A 27,828-nucleotide genomic window follows, 5' to 3' on the forward strand; every position below is an offset into this window, starting at 1 on the left:
ATCAGGCCTTTCCCTTTGAAGGGGACCACTGAAACACAGCAGCTCTCAACATGCTGCGTCTCTCTTTTCAACTCCCCTCTCCCTCTAAATTCCTGCAAGACCCTGCTCCCCTCTGCTTTTTCAATTTACTCCCTCACTCGCAGATCCCTCTTTCGCTCCCTTTCTCCCTCCTTCCCTGCTGTCAGTCACTCACTCACTCTACTTAACCCCCCTCCCTTTCTCACTTTACTTATTGCTCTCCCTCCCCCACCCCTCCCTCACACTCCTTCTTTCACTCCTTCTCTGAATGTTTCTGTGAGTGAGGTCATAAGATACAGTCTTCTCTTGAGTTCTCCGAGCAAATTGATATGGTGCTATGTTGTGGCCATTGAAAATCCCAATCCCTTTGTAGGGATATGTGTCCTGCGCTAGTCTGAAGATAGTGTTACTGTTAAACATAGGGAGAGAACATTGGTAAAGCAAAGGAAGCATTAGTCGTTGACCAATTAAAGCCTAATTCGTGACTCGACACAAGCAATTACAGTCTTTGCTTCCGTGATTGCCGCCCACATTAACTTTTGCATTGTGATATTGCGTTCTGTCCCTGGGTGACATAAATAGGGGTCTCTCTCTGTTGCAGAGGGAGCTAAAATGACAAGATTTACATTCTATTAGTTGTACATCCATGACTGTCCACATGGTCTTTAGTAGGTGACATTTGGGGTAGCTCTGTGACATTTGGGGACCGTGTCCCCTGCCATAGAGGAATGCAACGTGTCCAGTGTCTGTTAGAGACATCACACATGCTCCTCCACTCAGCTCTCTTCTGCCCATATGGTGCCGCCCTGGCCTCCCAGGAATGTGAACACTGTCACTGCACTGACCTCCGACCAGTTAGGGAAGCACTCTAATGTCATTGTCATGGTGGGACTTTCCCTCCGCACTGTTAATTCATCTGTGACGTATTGTCTCTCATTTTCTGGAGGGAAAAAATGTAGGGTGTTGACTGTGGCGCTGTTCCAGAGTTGGGGATTGGGGTCAATTCAGATTCAGAGATTCAGATTCAGTGTTTAACCGTCACATATACAGCACACCCACACAATTCAGGAGACACATTTGAGAAATGCCATTTCTTTTCAAAGCTGATTTTCTTGAATTTAAATTTCTGTTCAGTTCCTGAATTGCTCAGGAACTGCTCGGTCTTCCACACATTTTGCTTTTCAAATCAAACAGTGAGCGGGAAAGTGGCATCTTCAACAACGTTGAACTGCCACTGAATCCGGCGTTACCAAACAACAGATAAAAGAGGACAAAAGAAGCAATGAGAGGATGAAGAGGGATGTGGAGGAGAGGATATGATAATGGGTGGAGTAGGGGGATTGACTAGGAGTTGGCTGAGGCAACAGACAAGCGTCAGAGTCCCTAAAGGACGTGGCATCCCCTCTCCTCCCTTCCTCCTCTCTTTCATCCCCTCTAACTTTCAGGCTTCTCCCTTTCCTCCACCGTTGGTTTGGCATCGCTCTGTGTAAACCACATTGCACCATGGAGAGAGAGAGAGAGAGAGAGAGAGAGAGAGAGAGAGAGAGAGAGAAAGGAGCGGGAGCGAGTTTTGTTCACCTTTATTGGCTTTGTTAAGCAGTTAACAATGTTACTTTGGGGATTTTTATGAGACAGCAGGATATCCCACCCATTTCAGGAGACAGGTACATACGTAGAGAGAGAGAGAGAGAACTACATAACACAAATGAAATGACCTCATCTGATGACCTCATCTGACACTTTCAGCTCGGTAGCTGAGAGGTTTTCTGGGAGATAACACATTAAGTAATTAATGATTCTCTTTATCCAAATAATCTCTATCAGAGGATAACTGACGATACCCATTAACACAGGACATCACATCTCTTTTTCTCCCTCCCTCACGCACACACACACAAACACACACACACACAGACAATGGCTCCAGTATAAAAGGATTGAATAAGGACAAGTGAGCTGAATTGGTGTGCTCTCTCTACTGGACGTTTTGTTCATCTGGCTTAATTAAATTTGACACACATCGTCCACCATTAGGACAGACAGGGTTACCATCAAGTCTTATGTTACATTAGAAAATATTAATTTTTAATTGAATTAATATCAGAGCATACCGGCCTACTACATTCTTTGTAGCTTGATGAATTGATTCGATTCACGGTGGTTTGAGTTGGTAGCATTGTGTCAGATTCTCGCATGCAGATTGCGGACTTCTGAAGCATCATCACTTTGACACACTATACGTTGTGTGTGTGTGTGTATTTGCTTGTGCATGATTGAAACACACACAGACTAGCAGGGCATAGAGAGACTATATAAACTCTATGTTAACCCCCCCTCTCGCACACACACACACACCTCACAGAGAAACCTCTGGTCAGGCATCCATAGAGACCTATCCATAGAGAATTATTCCCACTCTCTCACATACACATCCAGGCCACTAGCATGGAGGGTCAGTCTCTCACATACACATCCAGGCCACTAGCATGGAGGGTCACTCTCTCACATACACATCCAGGCCACTAGCATGGAGGGTCAGTCTCTCACATACACATCCAGGCCACTAGCATGGAGGGTCACTCTCTCACATACACATCGAGGCCACTAGCATGGAGGGTCAGTCTCTCAAATGCACATCCAGGCCACTAGCATGGAGGGTCAGTCTGAATGAGGAACTTCAGGCACAGTTGGGATTTTAATCACAGGAATACTTCTCCCCCCACCTCACACTATGAGCACCACTTGAGACCATCAGGCTTCCGCCGCTCCTGGCCTTAAACCCACGCAAGTCTGCGCAATGCAATTTGCCAACTGGTGGGAACATTTTCCCACGCTTTTTTCCATTCCACATAAAGGCCGGACTCTCCATCCTTGCCCCGGCTACCTCACTCCTTCCAATTCTCTCCTTCCTGTGGCATTAGATGTGTTTTTATGTCCCGTCTCGGCCCAGGGGATAAGGACTGTGTGTGTCTGTGTCTGTGCCTGTGTCTGTGCCCGTGTCTGTGCTCGTGTCTGTGCCCGTGCCGGTGTCTGTGCCCGTGCCGGTGTCTGTGCCCGTGTCTGTGCCCGTGTCTGTGCCCGTGCCTGTGCCCGGTGTCTGTGCCCGTGCCGGTGTCTGTGCCCGTGTCTGTGTCAGTGCCCGTGTCTGTGCCCGTGCCGGTGTCTGTGCCTGTGCCCGTGCCGGTGTCTGTGCCCGTGTCTGTGCCCGTGTCTGTGCCCGTGCCTGTGCCCGGTGTCTGTGCCCGTGCCGGTGTCTGTGCCCGTGTCTGTGTCAGTGCCCGTGTCTGTGCCCGTGCCTGTGCCCGTGCCGGTGTCTGTGCCCGTGTCTGTGCCCGTGTCTGTGCCCGTGTCTGTGCCTGTGCCCGTGTCTGTGCCTGTGTCTGTGTCTGTGTCTGTGCATAAGCCGAGTCTGGTCTTGCAGCGGGTCTCAGACATTCACTCACTCAGCCCCTCTAATTCTCAGCAGCGGCAGATTGCCAGGTATTTTACTACCTCCCAGCCATGTGTCTGTCTCGCGCTCGTAGCAGCGTGGATGGTGTTAGCAGACGAGAGATGTGAAAAGCAGCCCAGAGACACATAGAGACCTGTGTGGACGCACTAAGAACATGGCGCTGAGAACATGGCAATGCTTGGAGGGCATCCAAACCCATCACTCCCACCACCAAATGCAGACCTGACCGTGTGAAACATGCTAGAACCCCAACGCTAAGCTCGTGTGTCCGAGACACGGAGTGGACCTAAATGCTCATGTTGGGAAACATATTAGGCTTCATAGCCACACATGTGAAAACTGAACTGAAGGTGTGTACAATATGCTAGACTCCAATGCTAAGCGTGTGGGGAAGCACATGGTGGACTGAATATTTATAGTATGAAACATGCTAGAACTCAAGACCACCCGTGTGATAGGTGTGATACATTCATGAACTGAATACTACATCTATGACAGAGGGGCAGAACTGTTGCCTCTGTGTGTGACCTAGCATGTCTGGGTCAGTAGAAGTGGGGTTAGGGTGAGGGTTGGAGCCAATAGGCAGGGATGCCTGGAGAGTGTGTGTCAGAGGGCAGTGTGTAATTGAGAGTGTGTGTGGGTCTGTGTGTGTAATTAGAAGTGTGTGTGAGAGAGTGGTGTGTAATCAGGAGTCAGAGGTCACCTTCTGTCTCTCCTAGTGTACAGTTGTAGCACACCTTGAAGCGATACTTAGGGATTTTGGCAATGGCATCCATTATCTACTTCCCCATAGTCAAGTGAACTTGTGGATACCATTTTTATGTCTCTGTGTTCAGTACAAAGGGAGTTAGAGGTAGTTTTGTGAGCCAATGCTAACAAGCATGCTAGCAGATGCCCATAGACTTCCAGTCCTTGCGCTAACGCTAGTTAGCAATTGCGATGGCGCAAGTCAACAACTTCCTTCAAATTGCACACAGAGACATAAATATGGTATCCATGAGTTCATCTGACTCTGGGGGAGTAGGTAAAGGGCCTCATTGTCAAAATCCTGAAGTATCCCTTTAACACTATAATACTTTATTCTCTCACGAGACCACAGATCCCACAAAGACTGAGTAAACAATGAAACAGCATAGAAATGTTGTGGAATAGAGCATACAACATAAAAATAGACTAGGAATAGACTAGTCTAGGGCACAGTTTAGTGAGCTGGGACTGAGCACCTCTAGTATTATTATAGCCTGTTTAACTGGTTCATACCACATTTCTATTGGCATGAGGAGGGAGACTGCTAAAACAAAGGGCAGGACCCACTCCCATGCTATAGATGCTAAAACAATGGTGTTGCTGGTTGCTCATATGGAATAGGTATTACTAGCATGTGTTCAGTGAAAACACATATATCTGGGTGAACCCAACGGGGCTATGAAAGCACCCCTGGCTTTGAGACTGGGAATGGAGCTGCTGTCTGGGGCTCTCAATAAGTAGATGCCAGGGAGAGACCTCTCTCTCTCTCCTTCTCTCTCTCCAGATGGATAAACAGTTGAAAAGCACACCTAATGAGCAGGATGGCTGAGAAAGTCACTGGGGTTGGGTGACTGCAGGTCTATAGGCGATTCCAGAGTGAACTTAGCTTTATTACTATAGCTTATAAGGTATTGTATTAGGTTTTAACTATGGTATTGCATACCTAAGGTTTGAGAACAGCATGATGGCAGCTATGACTGACAAGAGGCTGCCATGCATATTCAAATCTAATTTTATTTGTCACGTACGCCGAAACAACCTTACCGTGAAATGCTTACTTACAAGCACTTAACCAACAATGCAGTTCAATATATTTACTAAATAAACTTGAATTTAATAAAAAGTAACACAATAAAATAACAATAACGAGGCTATATACAGGAGATACCGGTACCGAGTCAATGTGTGGGGGTACAGGTTAGTCGAGGTCATTTGTACATGTAGGTAGGGTTAAAGTGACTGTACATAGATAATAAACAGCGAGGAGCAACAGTGTAAAACAAGGGGGGGGGGGGGTCAATGTAAATAGTCTGGGTGGACATTTGAATAATTGTTCAGCAATCTTATGGCTTTGGGGTAGAAGCTGTTAAGGAGTCTTTTGGTCCTAGACTTGGCACTCTGGCACCGCTAGTCGTGCGGTAGCAGAGAGATCAGTCTATGACTTGGGTGACTGGAGTCTTTGGCAATTTTTAGGGCCTTCCTCTGACACCGCCTAGTATATAGGTCCTGGATGGCAGGATGCTTGGCCCCAGTGATGTACTGGGCAGTACGCACTACCCTCTGTAGCACCTTATAGTCAGATGCTGAGCGGTTGCCATACTAGGCGGTGATAACACCGGTCAGGATGCTCTTGATGTTGCAGCTGTATAATGTTTTGAGGATCTGGGGACCCATGCCAAATCTTTTCAGTCTCCTGAGGGGGAACAGGTGTTGTCATGCCCTCTTCACGACTGTCTTGGTGTCTTCGGTCCATAAAAGTTTGTTGGTGATGTGAACACCAAGGAACTTGAAACTCTCAACACGCTCCACTACAGCCCAATTGATGTTAATGGTGACCTGTTCGGCCCTCCTTTTCCTGTAGTCCACGATCAGCTCCTATGTCTTGCTTACATTGAGGGAGAGGTTGTTGTCCTGGCACCACATTGCCAGGTTTCTGACCTCATCCTTATAGGCTGTCTCATCGTTGTCGGTGATCAGGCCTACCACTGTTGTGTTGTCAGCAAACTTATTGATGGCGTTGGAGTCGTGCCTGGCCATGCAGTCATGAGTGGACAGGGAGTACAGCAGGGGACTGAGAACACACCCCTGAGGGGCCCCCGTGTTGAGGCTCAGCGTTGCGTATGTGTTGTTACCTACCCTTACCACCTGGGGGGGTGGCCCGTCAGGAAGTCCAGGATCCAGTTGCAGAGGGAGGTGTTTAGTCCCAGGGTCCTTAGCTTAGTGATGAGCTTTGTGGACACTATGGTGTTGAACGCTGAGCTGTATATTATGACTTCTGATGACTTCTGTGGATGAGGAACATTTAGCACTTCTGATTGGCCATGATGATAAAACAAGGATTAATGATCTGTTACTTCAGTCTACCAGCCTTGAATATCTATATCCTCTGTCATATCATAAATAGTCTAATGAATGTTTAAGTTCCCATGGAGTTTCTGTTTTGTTTCAATTTCTCACGAGAAGAGAGCTGACATGATGATTAGCAAGTTTCTAGTTCCTCCTGGGTGAACATGGTGTTTGTCTTTGTAATAAAAACTGAGAGAAGGTGTGTGTTTAGCAATTAAATATTTCAGTTCTTATGGGTCCCCGTATCACGTCCACTTTAAATGATGGCATAGATGGAAAGGAAAGTAGAGATAGCGGGAGAGAGAAGGAGGAGGGCGCAAAGGAGGAAAAAATAGGTTATGGGGTGAGTGAAGGATAAGGGTGAAGGTGGGGGAGAGAGGTAGTGGGGGGTGAAGAGGGATAGCAAAGGAGGAATTAATAGGTAGTGGGAGAAAGATTGAAGGGGGGGAGAGAGCGAGAGAGATGTTGTGAGGGAGAGTGAAGAGGGAGCGAGAGAGGTGGTGGGGGAGGGATGGTGGTGGGGACCCCCACAGGGCTGCTGATGGATGTGGGACTCCTGGGGTTCAGGGGAGGGCAGGCAGACCTTGTGCCGGGCTCCAGAGTGGCAGCTACCTGCCGCTCATCTCACACACTTGTACGCGCACAAACACACACAAACACAGAGATAGAGAGAACAAGAAGACAATGCTAATGGGAGGATGGGAAGGGAACATAAATACAAAGCAATTAGCAATGAGAGGTCTGACAGTTCAAGACAGGCTAGGCCTAATACTCACAGATGAATAAAGTTCAGCATAACGAAATTGCCGTCAATGAGAGCTCATCAAATACATAAACCCTTTCATTTTAACAGTCATTAAACCTCTGTATAATATTGCTGACCATTATCTAGGGTGATTTTAGAGACTAAATACTGCATCAGTTCAATAAATATCTGTTGTTGTTTGCTAGACCTACTATAATATGTCTTTCTTGTACCATGTAGTAGAGTAGACAGACATGGTGCCCCCTGGTGGTTCAGATGAGTAACTGCTGGCAGGGTGACAAGGACAAATGATAGTGTGATTTGTCAATGACAGTGTTAAGTCCATCCATTATTACGTTCTTCAATAGTCCTTCATTAAAATCTATAATATTTTAGTACGCACTCACATGCATGATATGCGGCACCTGATTGAAAGAGGGATTGAAAACATTTGTAGTCTCTGTCAGACAACACATAACGTATCAATATTAGACACCTGTGCAATTCAATATCGAACGCATATATTATTTTCATAATAACAATTACCAAGACATGACTGTAGCCAGGGGGAACGTGAGGCTACTGGTTGGCCCTACACATGAATTTAAGAGCTAACAAACTTCAAATGATGTCAATCAAACGTTAAAAGAGTGGCGGGGCTCTGGGCATCTGTCTGACCACCATGTGGCTGAAACAAAACTCTCAATCTGACCACCTGAAACGCCTGTGCTTGCTGGACCACAACCTAATTAATGGCAGGCAGTCAATAAACCAGAGGTTCTTCCTGGTTATGGATATATTCTAAGGGTCACATGTAATAAAGGGTGGGGTGGGGTCTGCATTTAAGGGGATAGTTACTCCAATGCTTTCAGTCTTTGTGCTAAACTAGGACTAACCGTAGTTAGCATTGGCTCAGGAAACTGCCCCTAAATTCCTTCATATTGGATGCAAAGACATAAAAATGGTATCAACAAGTTTACTTGGGCTCATGAGGGGTGCAGTGGTCTAAGACACTGCATCTCAGTGCAAGAGGTGTCACTGCAGTACCTTGTTCAAACCCAGGCTGCATCACATCCTGCTGTGATTGGTGGAACAGTTGGCCCAGTGTCGTCCGGGGTTTGGCCAGGGTTGGCCATCATTGTAAATAAGAATTTGTTCTTAACTGACTTGCCTAGTTAAATGAAGGTTATATATATATTTTTTTTTATCTGACTTGAGAAGTAGGCTGGATAAAGGGTTTCATTGCCAAATCCTGAACTATCCCTTTAAGGGGTCTTCACGCTTCACTTAACCCAAATAAATTAATTGAGTGATTAATTTGAACACTTGGCCTCTAATGGCCCATTCACCCATCCTAGGTGAGAACGTCCTCTTGCACAAAATGTCCACAACGATGAAAATTGTTCTGTCTGATTTCTCTCATAATTAAGTGAGTTTTCGTTGAAGAAGTCTGTTGCATTCGGGACAGTGTGACTGAATGATCAATTGGATAGGCTATTCAATAGGCTATCGTTTCAGCTATGCTGTAAGTTTACATTTTGCAAAGATATTCATGTTGCCTAATGTTTGTTAATCTACCCTAGTTTTCTTCGTTAAAATCCCCAATGTCTAAGAGCCCATGAGGAGCATCGGGTGAGAAGCGGCTGTTTAGGCAAGTGGAGATGAATGGTCTCCCTTTATCAAATGAAGGGAGGGGGTGTTTAAAAAACGTTAATCGCCTGTAATCCTGTTAATATACCAGTCTCTCACTTTTCTTCGGCAATACACAAGACACAGCTAAAAGTATCCATAGCTAATCCCAGTGACATATCCCAGTTTCATCCAAAAAACAAAAAATATTCAATCTAGGCATAATGGAAATAATCTTCGCATTGATGGAAAGAGGCTATTGTCCTGAAATGGACTGCAATTTTATGTTTGGATTTTTCTCTTTCAATTTGGAATATACTTTTTAGGATAATCTAGGAACGTTCCTTTAACTCGTTTTTATTTAATTAATTCAGAGGGTCGTTTCGGTGAAGAAGCGTCATTGCGCACTGGATACGCAAGACTCCTGCTTCACCGCAAGTGTTGATTTTCCTCAGGTGAAGATATGTTTTAAACGCAGGGGGAGGAGGGACGCTTTTGTTCTGCAGAAAAAGGGGGCTTGTTCCTTGCAGATCGCCCTTCCATTTTAACCAGGGGTGTGAGTGCGAACAAGGGGTTGACATTGGAGCCTGCGATGGGAGTAGAGGAGGGGAGACGGGAGTCGCCAGTCCTGCACTACCGAACACTGAAGCAACATCACCCGCTCTGAACGCACGGGACGCGCACGTTATCCACCACGCAAAAGCCAGATATAAACTCTCTACAACAGGATACACTGGATGATAGCGATTGAGGATTCTCTGAAGGAATTACAAAGAGATAGCAATCTGCAGCAAATTAACTGTCATCTTCATTGGCTTCGGATGACCTTGCATTTGTATCCTTATTATTAGGACACTCATCCAGCGTTTTCTTTGCCAAAACTTGAATGCACCTCTCGTCTAAGTAAGTGCACTTAAACGTTGCTAATCGAGAGGGCCGCCTGACAGATAGACAGTTATTATCAATAATCAATTATCATTAATCATTATTATCAATTATCATTGTCACAGTTTCACATTTTACTGGCAAGGTTGCCGATCAGTTGTAAGCGCCAACCTTGCCAAAACAGGCTATGGACATTTATTTGACATGAAATGTACCCACATTTGTACAAAAAAATAATAGGCTTAATCACTTCTTTCACCATCTTTGGTCGTTTTGGATTTCAATGAAGTTTTTGAAGAGCGACTACTTAATCAATTGCAACCGACACCAGTGTTTCACACAGCTTACCTTTACCAAATAACCTCGATTTTGGAACACTGCAAGCCCTGTGGTCTGTATTTATCGAAGGAACAATCAACACAATCAACATGCGACGCCTCCCTTCCCGATTGAGTTATCTGTGAGTATTTCCTGCGAGTCTCAATTATGTTGATTAATGTGCCCTGATGTATTATAACTCATTAATTAAGCTCTTTTTCAGGTTCCTACACTTCTTCGCATTCTGTTACTATGCTCAGGTATGTTCATATGCATGCTTTGAAATAGCCCAAATATTTTGTATATCAGCAGGCTTTGTGAAAATAATATAGCATTCTTGATTAGGATTTTAAATATCTCACGCGTTTTCGGTAAATTTGCAAATAATTTACAAACTGTTCAGTCTATCAGTGGGTTATTGGATACAACTGTAAATCTCCTTGAACAACAAGTAATTATTTTACGCATCTTGAAAATTCGTATAACTAACCTACATCAAATGTCACTGTTAAAACATATGGTTAGGTTTCTGGGGGTGAAAGCACGGTGTAATAATGGCGAGCAGTGAGGGAGAGAGAGACGAGAGCTCACATAATTTGTGATATAACGACACATCAGATGGGTCCCACCGCGCAAAGGGCAGCGGGCGCGCTGCATGCCGCCCGCGTCACATTTTGGCACGATGTATGTTGCGAACATACTGCCCTCGCGCAGGATGCGTGGGCACAGAATGGGCATCGCGCGGGGAAAGGCGAGTCTGTGAAAAATGTCGTGGGGTTCAAATATAAAGGCCAAAGTTAATTCCTTCGTTGTCCTCCTTGGAACAGAATGAGTGCGTATGGCTAAGTGTCAAATAGGGAAGCTTTTAACATAGGCATTAATATGTCCATTTGCTCCGTTTAATGTGAGGGAAGTAATGAGCATTTATTATGTAGGCTATAGCCTGTTTGATATTTTGGACATGTTTTTTAACGTCTACCTCCACTCACTTTTACGCACAAGCTGGTGCAGATTGCGCGCCCTTTTTAATTTCTAGGTTTTCATGCTTTTAATTATGCATGCATACTTTAAGGAATGTAGGCCTTTGTATCGGCGGTATATTCACGTGGTCTATTGCATGTTATAAAGTTATGTGTTATTATAGCCAATCATGCCAAGTAGGTCTAAAGAAAATGGGAAACATCCCTCCAAATTTGCTTCTGTTGGGTTTAGAGCTAAATAATGATGCTATTATTGCTTAATACATACGCTACTGTAATTACATTGAAGCAATTTTTGCAAATACTGATTGTGATGAAATTTAATTTCTGACAGGTAACCAATCAGTCCTCGCCTAATTTCACGCAGCATGTAAGCGAGCAGAGCAAGGTGACAGACCGTGTGAGCCGCAGGTTAATTCGGACCTATCAACTTTACAGCCGAACCAGCGGGAAGCATGTGCAGGTTCTGCCCAACCAGAAGATCAACGCCATGGCAGAAGATGGAGACATACACGGTAAACCCAATATCCAAACTTCATGGATTTGTTTCAAGTTCCTAATTTTTGTCGGTTTTAACTTGCCGAAATCCATTGCTAATATTTCTGAATCTCTAAACTAACCTAATAAAATAAACGTATGTCTACAACAGACTTAGGCTATGCCTATATAGTCACAGGGCCTCAAGGCCCATTTTGGCATAACAAACTATCATGTGCAAGAGGTTAGTAGGCAAATGCCTACTGTGAATTCTACAGAAATTGTTTTTCTCTCGTCGTTTTTGACAGTAAATAACACGGCTACTGTATCAGCTGGTATTGCTAAGAAGAGGCCGCGGACCGTCAAAAATATCTCAAATGGATTGAAGATTGTGCTGTAGGTGATTCTCCAGAGATACTCATGTCTGGAAGAGCCATTAGAAATAATCATCCTTCAACCTCCTGAACATTTCCTGCATAGCTCTCCTGCTCTCTCTTTCCTCGGACCAGCTTCAGAACCAAAATAGGGCCCGCCGAATTTTCAACCAGCCGCCTGCATTTTACGCAGTTTCCCCTTGCCAGCCAGTCAACATTTAGCCTTATCTATTATCTTTGCATATTCACAAATTAACTATTTTTTTCAAACGTGGATTTTAAAATTATGTCCATTTTTTTTGTGATTTTTCATTGGGATATTCCCATTGCCAGGGTAGCCTAGTAGTTAGAGCGTTGAACTAGTAACCAGAAGGTTGCAAGTTCAAACCCCCTAAGCTGACAAGGTACAAATCTGTCGTTCTGCCCCTGAACAAGGCAGTTAACCCACTGTTCCTAGGCTGTCATTGAAAATAAGAATTTGTTCTTAACTGACTTGCCTAGTTAAATAAAGGTACAATTAAATAGTGTTAGATTTAAACATAATTTTGCTGGATCTTTGATTCTCTGTGTGTATGCTGCTGTAGGTCCTGTCTAATGTGGTGTGTATTCACACTTGTGTTTGTGGTTTGCACCAGAGGGTGTGGAGGTGCTCGGGTTACCTATGCCAGTGCCACCTGTACCATGGTAGCAGGTTGTACTTGTGGGTCTAAAGCTGTGGCTTGCATGAGGCATTTATTACTTAGCCCCACACCAACCATCTAACCACAACCTCAACCATAACCATAACTCAATGACCACGTGGGTGTGCATGGATCAGGGAATGGTTAGAATCTCTAGTAAGGGACATACACGTGGCTAACATTTTGAAACAACATTGTGCCTATCTGTTGAATTTTGCCGTGTTTAACAAGAACAGAGGTTGAGCAGTAAAATGATCAGATGCAACAAGGGTTATTCACTTCTCCAAATGTTGGTCCAGGAATGTGTGCCATCATCATGTATGTCGGGGGATGGGAAACCCGGACCAGTAGGGGCTGCCTTGGCCGAAGCTAATGGGGACCCTGATAAAATACTCAATCATAACTCTTAGTAAGCCTTTGAAAAGTTTATTCATAATGGCTAGGTAGACATTGTGTGCCTCCGTGGAAGGCAACAACAAATTAGATAAACATATTTTAGTTTGGAAAATAAGGATATCGGTGTTTTCAATCATAGAAGCAGTTGTGAGACTTACAGTATCTATGAACACACATTAAGATAAGCCATTTAACACGCTTCTATTTATGTCCATCTGTCTCCAAGCGTGATCTATGATCTATGATAGAGATGAATGTGGTGCTTATGTGTGACGTGAGTACAGATTTAGAGAGAAAAAAGTTGATAGTCCTTCCAGGATGGCCTCTTTAGTTTTCAAAGAATTGAGGTACACATGTTTTTATGATTGTGCAAGATTTTAAGCTTGCATAAATCCTCAGGAATGGTCCCCACAGGTTTTGTGTGTGTGTGTGTGTGTGTGATATATAGAAATTTCTCTTGTAAAAATATAAACTGAATCAGCTTAACCGTGTCTTTAAGCAACATCCTATTACTAACAGTGCATTAGCCCTGGTTGATAATACAAAACCCTTTGTTTCCTCAGCCAAACTCGTCGTAGAGACGGACACGTTTGGAAGTCGCGTGCGGATTAAAGGAGCAGAGACAGGATTCTACATCTGCATGAACAAGAAGGGAAAGCTGATCGGGAAGGTAAAGAGAAAAAAATCCTTTGAGCACTGCACTGTGGGTAATGATCTATGGTAATGCCAGAATGCTGCCCTTTTCCATTGGCTCTGTTTTCAAGCTTCTTAAGCTGTGGTTCCAAGGTTTGATTATATTGTCGTTCTGTTTGGGTTTTCTAAGACTTGTGGTTTTGTATGGCGACTCGGCAGCAGTTCTCACCATAGTTCTGTGTGGCTGTGGTTCTGTTTGGTGGTTCCCTACAGCTGTAGCTCCAGGACTGTCCACCTCTGGTATGTTCTGCATGGGAGAAGGTTAGAGTCATTGTATGCTGTTGGAAGTCACCTCCTCTGTGTAGCGTGTTGTGGGTTCGAGGGTGTCTCTGCTCCTCTCTTGCTGTGCTGGCTAATAAACAGGGCTGCCATCTCCGCCCCCCTACAGAACCCTGCCAGGTGCACCATCTGCCCTGAGCTGCCTCTCTCTGCCATACCGGCCCAGCAACAGCCTGTGTGTGTGTTTGAACGACTGTATGTGTATATTTGTGTATGTTGCACATGCTTTCTGGCTGCATGGGATGCTAGATGTATTTTTAACAGCCCATTTTGTCCAGCTAGGTTGTTGAGCAGGTTTAGCTACATTAGTGTTGCCGGTGTGTGATGTGTCACAGACCAGTGGAGGTTGGACTGGAGCGGTTGTGGGAGGACGCAGGGCCTAGCTACTGCTCATAGTACAAGAGGACAAACCCCCCCCCTTCACCCTCAATGTAGAATACTAGATCAACAGAAACAACATCTACCCCGTCGTACCATTTCTCAAAATGTAGAGATAGAATAAATGCAAGACAACCACGTATTTGATTGTACCAAAGGGAGACTAGAGTCGTTTATTTCAGGATCTATTGATTGATATTCAAGTCGATGAGCCCTTTGTAGTTCGATTCAGCCACAATCGAGACAGTGCAGCGCTAAATAGAAGGAAATCCACACATGAAGCTGATAAAGAACTTGAACTCCTCAGGTATTTCTGCTATGATGGCTTGTCTTAGGCTGCTAACTCTTGAGTGGTCCTCATGAATGCATCTCTATGTTTACTGAGGAGGGAGACTCCTTGCTTACTGTCATCCCCTCTCTCTGATCTGAGCCTGTAATGGCTGTAGCATATGCTTCATGCGTGTGGAGAGCGCTGCGTGCACACGTGTTTGTGTGTGTGTGCGCAGGGACATACTGTTCGGGGTAGCCTTCTTACATCTGATATTTCCTATCTGTAAATCTTCATAGAAAGCTCCTTCAGACGCTCCGACTGACCTGGTGTGTGTGTGTGTGTTTGTCTTTCAAAGAAAAATGGGCAAGGCCGCGACTGCATCTTCTCAGAGATTGTCCTGGAGAATAACTACACAGCGCTGAGGAACGCACGCTTCGAGGGTTGGTACATGGCTTTCACCAGACGTGGACGCCCCCGGAAAGGCTCGCAAACACGGCAGCATCAACGCGAGGTCCATTTTATGAAACGACTGCCTCGGGGATCCAATCCCACTCACCCGGCCCAGCACAAGGCCTTTGACTTCGTCCACTACCCCTTTAGCCCCAGGACTAAACGCATACGCTACTCAGCCGAAGGCTGAGGGGGGCAGAGAGGGTGAGACAGAGGATAGAAAACAATGACTGAAGCAAGAATTAACTCCTTTCCAAAACCTCTAGAGACATTTTGTTTGTACTGAGCGTTACTATACCTAACATGTAGTTTTTCTATTTTTTTCAAAAAGTACATTTTTTTAAAAGAAAAACCCCATAACAAATATATTTTTGTACCTGATACTTTTAGTACTGATGTGTTGTTTTTAGATGCACATAACTCATCATCGAACATTTGGGGTGCTGACATTTTAGTAAAGCGTGGACTTTGTATTGTCTCTCTGTATTTTGGGTTGTGTTTTTGCTTTTGTTTGACTGTTCAGAGTCGTTTGGACTCACACCTGCTGCTCCAAGAGACTTGAAGGGCCCTGATCGACCGCACTGACAGAAAATGCTGCGTTCAGAGACACATACAGTACATACACACACACACACACACACACACACACACACACACACACACACACACACACACACACACACACACACACACACACACACACACACACACACACACAGCATCGATGCTGCATTCAGGAGCACCACGTTGAGTAACGTTGTGTTCAGTATCACACACAGCCACAACACCTCTGTTGAACGCTGTGGTGTGACCTTGCTACTTTGGGAATTCTATAGAGACAAACGCTGTTAAAGCAAACAGTGCTTTAGGTACACACAATGGAAAATGTGGCAGCTATATTGATAATCACAGGTTTCCTGCAATGGTTATAACTGTAAATTAGAGGTGTAAAAATGCATTGATATGTCGGAAACCCCCTTTGTTTTTGTTACCCTGTCTGTTTTTATACATATATAAATCTATTTTTATTTTAAGGATGTGTACAAATAATTTTAATGATGGATTATTTATTTAAAATGTGTAATAAATGTACATTAGAATACTGATATTAAACTCTTGTTTGTGATGTGGTTGTTTTACACACTTTGAACAGTAGGGTTGTGTGGGTAAAATCACTGGAAAAGCCAGAAAAAAAGCCATATTGCAACCTATGTCTTGTGATAATTGTGTTGTTCGCTCTATAACCTGTTAGTTCATATGTCTTGCCACCGTGATTGAATAATGTATGACTAAGGCCGAGACAATAAGTAGACACAGTGGCAGGATTTATTCAACCATACATTTGATTAATCACAAAACTAGAGCAACCTCTGTCTGGTGAAGTCCTCAAAGCATATTGCATGTAACAAACAGTTACATGACCTACAGCATGGTGACGTAAGTTAATGTTTTTTGAACTACTAAACAACTATTGCTTCAGAACCACTGAGAGCAACTGCAAGTCGCAAAGAAAACAGGAGCTGCCTCCATATTCCAGCACCATTTACATTTCAACATCATCAAATCACCTACGCTTAGTCTACTACAGTGACAACTAAAAGATACCAAAAACAATTTAGTCCAATCGACATAAGCTAAATATGATGTGGCTGTCCATGATTTAGATATTTTTTTGTGGAATGTGTGTGCGTTCACGCAAGTCACTCTGTCATACAGTGCACACTTTTATTTTTTTGTCGTCCTAGGCTACCTGTCTAAAATGCTTACCTCCTTTCATGGGCAACGTTAGCTAGTTAACATTAGTCTTCTACATCTAGCTACATATTGAACTTCCATCCTCTCAGTCCAGGGGCACAATGTATGAATTTATGGTTGGATCAGAATCGCCATTATAATCATTAGCCAGTACAGAGAATTAAGTCCAAATCCCTATCTCTATCCATGGCTAATTTAGGAAAGGGTCAATTTTAACTAGCTAGCTAGCCACCGGAGGACAACAACACATTGAGATGCAACAATTCAAGTAGTTTCTGTCAGTTACGTATTTCTGTCAATGCAATGTGATAGTTGTGAAGCCAAATCCAAACTGGCTTCCCTTGACACTTTTTTAAAGACCATTCACAGATGAGATCTCAGTTTAGCACAACGCTGATTGGCTATTATTTTATACTTTTTTATCAAGGGAGGCCAAATGCTTGCTGGCTTCCCTTGCATTCAATGCTACGGGCGGCAACAATGTCATACTCTTTTTGACCAGACAGCATCAGATAGATGGCCTACACATACAGAGACAGAGGGGCACTGTTTCGCTCGCTCAGATACATTCAGCTGAAGGAAAATGATGAAACAGAGAGACGAAAGATAAATCATTTGATATGTTTTTTGGGGGTTTCTGTAAGGGATTTCTTCCATTGACGGAGAGGCGGACCAAAGCACAGCGTGGTTATTCTGATTCATGTTTAATTCAAAGATAAACACAACAAAACAAGAAACGTGAAAACCCAAACCAGCCCTATCTGGTGCAAACACAGAGACAGGAACAATCACCCACAAACACACAGTGAAACCCAGGCTACCTAAGTATGATTCTCAATCACAGACAACTAATGACACCTGCCTCTGATTGAGAACCATACTAGGCCGAAACATAGAAATACCCAAATCATAGAAAAAGAAACATAGACTGCCCACCCCAACTCACGCCCTGACCATACTAAATAATGACAAAACAAAGGAAATAAAGGTCAGAACGTGACAGTTTCCCTTGGCATCATGAATACACGCCTCTGCTTGGGAAGTGGGAGTATCGTTCAGGCACACACTGGAGATGGCTTAAGTCGCTTCAAGCATGCACGCAAGCGCACAGGCACACACACACACACACAGGGCACTTGGATCACATCAGCATTCTAATGATATATAACACAGAAGGTCATCCCTTCCCAGCCTTCAAATCCTTTATGAATACATCATGTTGTTTTCATGAGTTGATCTTAGAAATGTGAACTGTAAAGTGGGAAATGTTTTCGTCCTCTAACCTTGCACTCCAAAAAAATATATCTGTAAAGTTTGATAGAGAGTTAGGTATAGATTTCCTCCTGCTCTGCCCTGTTTGGAATGCAACTCTTAGCCCCCTAGAAGGCCAAGCAGCAGTCTATAGCAAGCAGTGTGAGACTACAGCAGGTCATTGATGTTGGAGCCCTTTAGCAGATAGCAGTGTGTTGGTCTTCTACTGGTTGGTCCTCCAGAGACGATAGCAGTGTGTTTGTTTAATTAAGGCTTTTGGTTTCTCCGGGTTCAGTAACTGTCTCAGTGTCTCCTCGTATGCAGACGACTGTTTTTCTTTCATCTCACTCCTTTAACACCCTAGGTCTTAATCTGATTGGACAGCCCTGGTGTGTGTGTGTGTGTGTGTTTATAATCTGATTGGACAGCTCCAATGTGTGTTTGTTTGTTTGCTGACAGTGTCCTCATGGGTGGAGTGCTGTGCTGAGTGAGGGAGGTTGGGTTCTGACAACCACTTCGCCACAGGGATTCAGTTCCTTCCAACAAGTTGTCTTCAGACCCCTCTGCTGCCCTTGCTCCCGCTTATCAGACTAAGCTGAAGTCTCTTGCTACAGAAGGCTCTCTTGATGGCATGGCAGAGCAAGACTTGGCGATGCATCTCTGGAAAAGATAAAAACAGAACGAAGGACGGCCAAGCGCAGTAGGCAGCTGTTCCATCTGCCGAGCGGTGTAGAATCGGAGGGAAATGAACACAAGACCACGTCCGATATTTTGGTCAGAGGCACTCGCTTGCACTTGGCCACCCATCGTTCTGGTGTGTGTTCAGAGTAAGGCCTTCTGGTTGAGCTCTGTATGGCAGAGCGAGGCCTGGTCTAATGTTGGAATGCTGTATAGAGCAAGGCACAGGTTAGCATGGAAAGCTTCAAATCAAATTCAAATCACATACACATATTTAGCAGAAGTTATTGCAGGTGTAGCGAAATGCTTGTGTTCCTAGCTCCAACAGTGCAGTAGTATCTAACAATTCACAACAATACACACAAATCTAAAAGTAAAAGAACGGAATTAAGAAATATATAAATATTAGATTGAGCATTGGCTAAAATACAGTCGAATAGAATAGAGTATATACATATGAGATGAGTAAAGCAGTATGTAAACATTATTTTAACATTATTATAGTGACAAGTGCTCAATTATTAAATTGGCCAGTGATTCCAAGTCTATGTATGTAGGGCAGCAGCCTCTAAGGTGCAGGGTTGCGTAACCGGGTGAAAGCTGGCTAGTGATGGCTATTTAACAGTCTGATGGCCTTGAGATAGATGCTGTTTCAGTCTCTTGGTCCTTGCTTTGTTGCACCTGTACTGACCTCGAATTCTGGACGATAGTGGAGTGAACAGGCCGTGGCTCAAGTGGTTGACGTCCTTAATTATCTTTTTGGACGTCCTGTGACATCGGTTGCTGTAGGTTCCCTGGAAGGCAGGTAGTTTGCCCCCGGTGATGCGTTGGGAAGACCACACCACCCTCTGGAGAGCCCTGTGCATCTGTAAAAGTTTGTGAAGGTTTTAGGGGCCACCTCCTGAGGTGGAAGATGCACTGTTGCGCCTTCTTCACCATACTGCCTTTGTGGGTGGACTATTTCACATCGTCAGTGATGTATGCCGATGAACTTGAAGCTTTCCACCTTCTCCACTGCGGTCTCGTCAATGTGGATAGGGGTGTGCTCCCTCTGCTGTTGTTTTGTTGATGTTGAGTGAGATGTTATTTTCCTGGCACCACTCTGCCAGGGCCCTCAACTCCTCCCTGTAGGCTGTCTCGTTATTGTTGGTAATCAGGTCTAGTACTGGACGATTGAGTTGGAGGCGTGCGTGGCCACGCAGTCATGGGTGAACAGGGAGTACAGGAGGGGGCAGAGCACGCACCCTTGTGGGGCCCCTGCGTTGAGAAGGTGTTGTTTCCTACCTTCACCACCTGGGGGCGACCTGTCAGGAAGTCCAGAACCCAGTTGCACAGGGCGGGGTTCAGACCCAGGGCCCCGAGCTTAATGATGAGTGCACTGTGGTGTTGAATGCTGAGCTATAGTCAATGAACAGCATTCTTAATGAGGTATTCCTCTTGTCCAGATGGGATAGGGAAGTGTGATGTGAGATGGCGATTGTATCATCTGTGGATCTTTGGGGTGGTAAGGAAATTGAAGTGGGTCTAGGGTGTCAGGTACACCCCCGCCTTTTTTCTTCCTGGAGAGTTCTTTATTCATGTCTGCGCGATGTACTGAGAACCCAGATGACTGTATGGACGGGGAACGGTATATCCCGAGAGAGCCATGTTACCGTGAAACAAAGTATGTTACGATCCCTGATGTTTCTCTGGAAGGAGATCCTCGCCCTGAGCTCGTCTACTTTATTATCCAGAGACTGAACATTAGTGAGTAATATACTCGAAGCAGTGGATGGTGTGCACGCCTCCTGAGTCAGACTAGAAGTCCACTCCGAATTCCTCTTCTCCACCGGCGGTGGAGCAGCCTCTGGAATAACAAACAAAGGATCCAATTCAGGAAAGTCGTATTCCTGGTCGTAATGCTGGTGAGTTACCACCGCTCTGATAACCAAAAGTTATTTCCGGGCTGTACGTAATAACACAAAAAACATTCTGGGCTAATAATGTAAGAAATAACACACACAAAAAATGAAATACTATAAAGTTACTTGGGCGCTAGAAGCAGAACTGCCATATCTGTTGGCGCTATAATCAGGCTTCCCAGCTCATACTTCATTGTAGACTCAAAACAGATGAATTGAAACACATTATCGTATCTAATACTGTATCTAACCTCACGTCTTAACTGTTTTAAGTCAGTGCTAAGGTGTTGAAATGCTCTTCCACCCTTGAGGACTGAGTTAAAATGTCTATTCACAATACTTGACAGTAATCTGATTGAGTCCTTCCATGACGGATTAACAGGGTTTCTGTCCCCCTGGGCTCTCTGCAGTGACTCTCTTGTCTGCCCACGGACTCTCTAGTCTGCCCACACCTTCTATGACAGTAAAGCTCCAATGGACCCAGGGAAGGAGTAGGTTGTGGGAAAAGTCACACCTTCTGTGTAGCCTGCGATGCCATGCAAATGCAGAGCAATTCTGCTCCAGAAGAAGGGGGAAAATTGCTTTCATCCATTTTATTGAGCAGATAAACAAACAGAGCTACACTCTTAATTTGCTTCGGGAGCAATTTAGCCCCTGTCCTGAACCTCCCCCCCCCCTTGTAGGCTAGCAGGGGTGAGCAGGGAGCGCGACCCTGCTGGTTTAACCAGCACTGCTGCAGACTGACACACACTGCCTTGGTTAAACAGACTTTAATGAATGATCAGATACCACAAGCTTTCCTTCATTATCTTACCTTGATCTGGAGATACATACTGTGAGGCCTATGGGGGGTTTAAGTGTCCTGGGTCTCAGGTGTGTCCTTACATTAGGATGCAGTTTGGGGGTTGTTCATATAGCTTTATTTCCATGGCATGTTTACCATCTATTTTTCTCAATATAGAAAATATAACAAAAACACAAATCAGGAAACCCACAATAAGCAGCAATCAATCAGTGAGTCTGAGTTTTCTGTGTTTGACACTGTCCAGAAACAGAGTACAGTTAGTTAACTCCCCTTCTCCTCATTGCATTTCATTCTTAGAGCCTAGAGGACGAGTTGCATTGATTTTCATTCCAAGTGACAGAGATTCCCTTAAATCCATGTCCTTATTCTTCCTGCAATGTTACGGAAGAACCAGCAGCCAAACCAAGCTGGATAATTGAAATGCAAACACTGATCAAAGTGGAGTGCCAACTCGACAGTTTCATTGTTTATATACAGGCCGTACAGAAGACCTGTTAACTTTTCCAATTGGAGCTGTAAACTTTTGTTTGTCCAAGACTGATTGTCAGAATGATCTGAACAATTACCAGCTAAATGTGTTTGCCAGCTCAGGGAGAGTCCCCCCTCTCTGCCCTAAAAAGATGAAAAGGGAAGCCCCCCCTGGCCCCCCCGGCGCACCCCTCCGTCCCCCCAGCTCCCTCCTCCCGACCTCTTCATCTCCTTTTAGCCATGTCAGTTCAGCTGGAAACCATAAATGATTTTTTAGACGTCCCAGTGTTTGGGACATGGCCTTTCAGAGTGTGCAGCTTTCAACAGAGGACACGTCTCTAAAAAGATCTGCATATTTCAATGATGTGCTGTTATGCACAGCTGATCAAAGACTTTTGGGCCTGCCAGTTGTAACTAAAGGCTAGAGCAACCTCGTGATGTGAATGTGCACAAATTGAAGCTACTGACACTAAACGGTTACGGTAAGCTTTACGTACAGTTGAATGGTCGATGTTAGTAGTAATTTCACCATTGTACGACTTTTTGTGAATAGCATCTTAAATTCTGGACATAGATTGCTTAGGAAGACAGATGTAATCATTACAAGAGTATATGCACACCTGATAATAAGGTACTGCAGGTGGAAAGGAGGAATATTTAGCATGCAGATAGATTTAACAGAAGTTGTTCTCTTTGGTTTATGTTCACATGATTTACAGTGTCATATAAACTTGTTCAGAGATAAGACAACCCTTTGAACATTTTTTAAACCATTGCTCCTTGCATCATAAAGCCTTTCCCACAGCACTCTTTTTCATGTTATTCTAGTATTTCACAGTTAGCATCATCCGAAGAACCGCAGGTGCTTTTGCTTAGAAACTGTATTAGTCAGATACACACAGAGAGTCAATGATATTGTTGTTTTATAAATCATAATGTTGTAGGATGTGGTCCCATGGTCCTATGGTCGCAGTGAGCGGTGTAGTGTGGCCTGGTCGCCTGTGTTTGACCTGGTCACCGTCCAGTTACTGTGAGGAACTTGGTCGCAGTTCGGTCACCTCTCTGTGAGCAACACAGTCACGACGCTGAATGAGATGAGGTCACATTGGTCTAAATAGAAACCACCACCTAGGAGCTGCATTTCAGCCCATCAACACACCATGACCTCTGATCAAATGACCTATCACATACCATAACCCCTGACCATTGTGGCTCTAATAGAAAAACGTGTCAGACAATGACAGCTTTGAATACTGACATGAGATGGGGGTCTGCCAATAATGACAAGAAGCTCCACAAAAAAAAAAAAACATAACAACAAAACATCAGAGAGACTGGGTCAGTCAATACGCCACGGAACAGAAGAGGCATGGAGAGATGAGAATGACTGAGGGGCCGAGGGGCATTCCACAAGCCACGGAGCATGTCTGCTGCCGGGGAACTCATGCCCGGCCAGAATGGCCAATAGACGAGGAAAGCCAAAGAGGCCAATGAGCAATGAGCAATGAGAAGCCTGAATTCTGATTTAGTGGATAAAGCTGCTGAATCAATTAAACACTTCTCATAAAGTCCCTTGTCAGAGAACAATTGGGGACATGACCACCTTCGCCGACCACACACACACACACACACGCACAAGAAAAAAGCAGAATAAAACCAAAATGAACTTAAAAGAAGTTGTTGAAATGCTATAGGGCACTGTGGAAAAGCCGCATAGGCACGAGTGTGGAGCCAGGCCCAACCAATCAGATTGAGCAAAAATATATATATACAGTATTCAGTGCCTTCAGAAAGCAGTTACTCCCCTTGCCTTTTCCACATTTTGATGTGTTACAGCCTGAATGTAAAATGGATTAAATAGGGATGCCTTGTCTCAGGCCTACACACAATACCCCATAATGTCAAAGTGGAACGACAGTGCATTCGGAAAGTATTTAGACCCCTTGACTTTTTCCACATTTTGTTACGTAACAGCCTTATTCTAAAATGGATTGAAATAAATAAATCCTCATCAATCTACACACAATACCCCATAGTGACAAAGCGAAAACAGGTTTTGTATTAAAATATATTAAAAACAAAAAACAGAAATACCTTATTTACATAAGTATTCAGACCTTTTGCTATGAGAGTCGAAATTGAGCTCAGGTGCATCCTGTTTCTATTGATCATCCTTGAGATGTTTCTACTTGATTGGAGTCCACCTGTGGTAAATTAAATTGATTGGACATTATTTGAAAAGGCACATGCCTGTCTATATAAGGTCTTACAGTTGACAGTGCATGTCAGAGTAAAAACCAAGCCATGTGATTGAAAGGAATTGCCCGTAGAGCTCCGAGACAGGATGGTCACTCTGACAGTTCCTCTGCGAAGATGGCAGAACCTTCCAGAAAGACAAGGATATCTGCAGCAATCAGGCCTTTATGGTAAAGCGGCCAAACGGAAGCCACTCCTCAGCAAAATGCACTTGACAGTCCACTTGGAGTTTGCCAAAAGGCACCTAAAGGACTCACAGACCATGAGAAACAAGATTATCTGGTCTGATGAAACCAAGAGGTAACTCTTTGGCCTGATTGCCAAGCATCACGTCTGGAGAAAACCTGGCACCATCCCTATGGTGGGGATGTTTTTCAGTGGCAGGGACTGGGTGACTCGTCAGGATCGAGGGAAAGATGAAAAGGGCAAAGTACAGAGAGATCCTTGATGAAAACCTGCTCCAGAGTGCTCAGGACCTCAGACTAGGACGAAGGTTTACCTTCTAACAGGACAGCAACCCTAAGCACACAGTCAAGATAACACAGGAATGGCTTCGGGACAAGTCTCTGAATGTCCTTGAGTGGCCCAGCCAGAGCCCAGACTTAAACCCGATAGAACATCTCTGGAGAGATCTGGAAAAAAATATATACTGTATATATGGTCAACCAATGACGCCGCAGGAGATGGCTGCCATTTTACGGTTTCCTAACCACTTGTGCTATTGTGTGTTTTTTTTCCGTTAATTGTAACTTATTTTGTACGTAATGTTTCTGCCACTGTCTCTTATGATTGAAAAGAGCTTCTAGATATCAGGACAGCGATTACTCACCTCGTACTGAAGGAAGGTTTTTTTCTTTAAAGAGTCGGACATAAAGGATTTACATCAGACACCCGACAAGGCCAAAATCCCAGTGTTTCGCATGAGAAAGAGACGGAGATATCGGGAATATATAATTATTCAAAGCGGTCTATTTACCACCACAAAGTGATGCTGGAACTAAGACCGCACTCAATGAGCTGTATACGGCCAAAAGCAAACAGGAAAACGCTCATCCAGAGGCGGCGCTCCAAGTGGCAGGGGACTTTAATGCAGGGAAACTTGAATCTGTTGTACCTAATTTCTACCAGCATGTTAAATGTGCAACCAGAGGAAGAAAACTCTAGACCAACTTTACTCCACACACAGAGAAAGCTCTCCCTTGCCCTCCATTTGGCAAATCTCCTCGCCCCTACCTGGGCTAAAACCAGGAACACATCGACAACAGTCACCCTCGAAGCATCGTTACCCATCGCTCCACAAAAGCCGCGGCCCTTGCAGAGCAAGGGGAATAACTACTCCAAGTCTCAGAGCGAGTGACATTTGAAACGCTATTAGCGCAAACCCCGCTAACTAGCTAGCCATTCTACATCGGTTACACCAGTCTAATCTCGGGAGCTGATAGGCTTGAAGTCATAAACATAAATGCTTGAAGCATTGCGAAGAGCTGCTGGCAAAGTGCTGTTTGAATGAATGCTTATGAGCCTGCTGCTGCCTACCACCGCTCAGTCAGACTGCTCTATCAAATATCTATCAAATATCAAATCATAGACTTAATTATAACATAATAACACACAGAAATATGACCCTTAGTTCATTAATATGGTCAAATGCGGAAACTATCATTTCGAAAATAAAACGTTTATTCTTTCAGTGAAATACGGAACCGTTCCGTATTTTATCTAATGGGTGCCATCCTGTTACTTTGCACAACCTTCAATGTTATGTCATAATTACGTACAATTCTGGCAAATTAGTTTGTAACAAGCCAGGCGGCCCAAACTGTTGCATATACACTGACTGCGTGCAATGAACGCAAGAGAAGTGACACAATTTCCCTAGTTTAATATTGTCTGCTAACATGAATTTCTTTTAACTAAATATGCAGGTTTAAAAAGATATACTTCTGTGTATTGTTTTTAAGAAAGGCATTGATGTTTATGGTTAGGTACACATTGGTGCAACGACACTGCTTTTTTCGCGAATGCGCTTGTTAAATCACCCGTTCAGCAAAGTAGGCTATGATTCAATGATAAATGAACAGGCACTGCATCGATTATATGCAACGCAGGACAAGCTAGATAAACTAGTAATATCATCAACCATGTGTAGTTAACTAGTGATTATGTTAAGATTGATTGTTTTTTATAAGATACGTTTAATGCTAGCTAGCACCTTACCTTGGCTCCTTTCTGCACTCACATAACAGGTAGTCAGCCACGCAGGCTACTCGTGGAGTGCAATGTAAACGGCCATGATCGGTGTCCAAAAATGCAGATTACCGATTGTTATGAAAACAGGAAATCGTCCCTAATTAATCGGCCATTCCAATTAATCGGTCGACCTCTAGTACATACCCCAACCAGAAGCCATGGATTACAGCAACATTCACACTGAGCTAAGTGTAGAGTGTAGAGCTGCCGCTTTCAAGGACCTGGACTCTAACCCGGAAGCTTATAAGAAATCCTGCTATGCCCTCTGACGAACCATCAAACAGGCAAAACATCAATACAGGACTAAGATTGAATAGTATTACACCGGCTCCGACACGCCTCGGATGTGGTAGGGCTTACAAACTATTACAAACTATAAAGGGAAGCACAGCCGCGAGCTGCACAGGAACACAAGCCTACCAGATGAGCTAAATTACTTCTATGCTCGCTTCGAGGCAAGCAACACTGAAGCATGCATGAGAGCATCAGCTGTTCCGGACGACTGTGTGATCACTCTCTCTGTAGCTGATGTGAGTAAGACCTTTAAACAGGTCGATATTCACAAGCCCGCGGGCCAAACGGGGAACCAGGACGTGTACTCCGAGCATGTGCTGACCATTACTGAGTCTGTAATACCAACATGTTTCAAGCAGACCACCATAGTCCCTGTGCCCAAGAGCACTTAGCTAACCTGCCTAAATTACTACCGCCCCGTAGCCCTCACGTCTGTAGCCATGAAGTGCTTTGAAAGGCTAGTCATGGCTCACATCAACACCATTATCCCAGAAACCTAAGACCCACTCTAATTTGCATACCGCCCCAACAGATTCACAGATGATGCAATCTCTATTGCACTCCACATTGCCCTTTCCCACCTGGAAAAAAGGAACACCTATGTGAGAATGCTATTAATTGACTACAGCTCAGCGTTCAACACCATAGTGCCCTCAAAGCTCATCACTAAGCTAAGGACCCTGGGACTAAACACCTCGCTCTGCAACTGGATCCTGGACTTCCTGACGGGCCGCCCCCCCCAGGTGCTAAGGGTAGGTAACAACACATACGCCACGCTGAGCCTCAACACAGGGGCCCCTCAGGGGTGTGTGCTCAGTCCCTTGCTGTACTCCCTGTTCACTCATGACTGCATGGCCAGGCACGACTTCAACACCATCATTAAGTTTCCCGACAACACAAGAGTAGTAGGCCTGATCACCGACAACAATGAGACAGCCTATAGGGATAAGGTCAGAGACCTGGCTGTGTGGTGCCAGGATAACAACCTCTCCCTCAACGTGATCAAGACAAAGAAGATGATTGTGGACTACAGGAAAAGGGGCTGTAGTGGAG

At 44.4% G+C, this 27,828-nt stretch overlaps 1 protein-coding gene across 2 annotated transcripts; it reads left to right on the forward strand.

The window, feature by feature from the left end:
• Positions 1–9,417: 9,417 nt before the first annotated feature.
• On the forward strand, positions 9,418–16,243 carry fgf8a (fibroblast growth factor 8a). Of its 2 annotated transcripts, XM_064932301.1 has the most exons (5): positions 9,418–10,281; positions 10,363–10,399; positions 11,454–11,634; positions 13,610–13,716; positions 15,023–16,243. In XM_064932301.1, exons 1-5 carry the CDS (start codon positions 10,250–10,252, stop codon positions 15,305–15,307), a joined length of 642 nt encoding a protein of 213 aa, XP_064788373.1. In that variant the 5' UTR covers positions 9,418–10,249; the 3' UTR covers positions 15,308–16,243. The 2 variants fall into 2 exon arrangements, with proteins under 2 accessions (XP_064788373.1, XP_064788374.1); XM_064932302.1 differs by lacking the exons at positions 9,418–10,281; positions 10,363–10,399 and adding an exon at positions 10,936–11,043.
• Positions 16,244–27,828: the final 11,585 nt, after the last annotated feature.

Source organism: Oncorhynchus masou, chromosome 23 (genome assembly GCF_036934945.1).
Source record: "Oncorhynchus masou masou isolate Uvic2021 chromosome 23, UVic_Omas_1.1, whole genome shotgun sequence".
NCBI lineage: Eukaryota > Metazoa > Chordata > Actinopteri > Salmoniformes > Salmonidae > Oncorhynchus > Oncorhynchus masou.

Bases quoted from the DNA above. Each gene is read 5' to 3' on its own strand.
- fgf8a (XM_064932301.1), top strand. From the start codon at position 10,250: ATGCGACGCCTCCCTTCCCGATTGAGTTATCT. The intron at 10,400-11,453 runs GTATGTTCATAT...AATTTCTGACAG, and splicing joins CATTCTGTTACTATGCTCAG to GTAACCAATCAGTCCTCGCC. The intron at 13,717-15,022 runs GTAAAGAGAAAA...TGTCTTTCAAAG, and splicing joins AGGGAAAGCTGATCGGGAAG to AAAAATGGGCAAGGCCGCGA.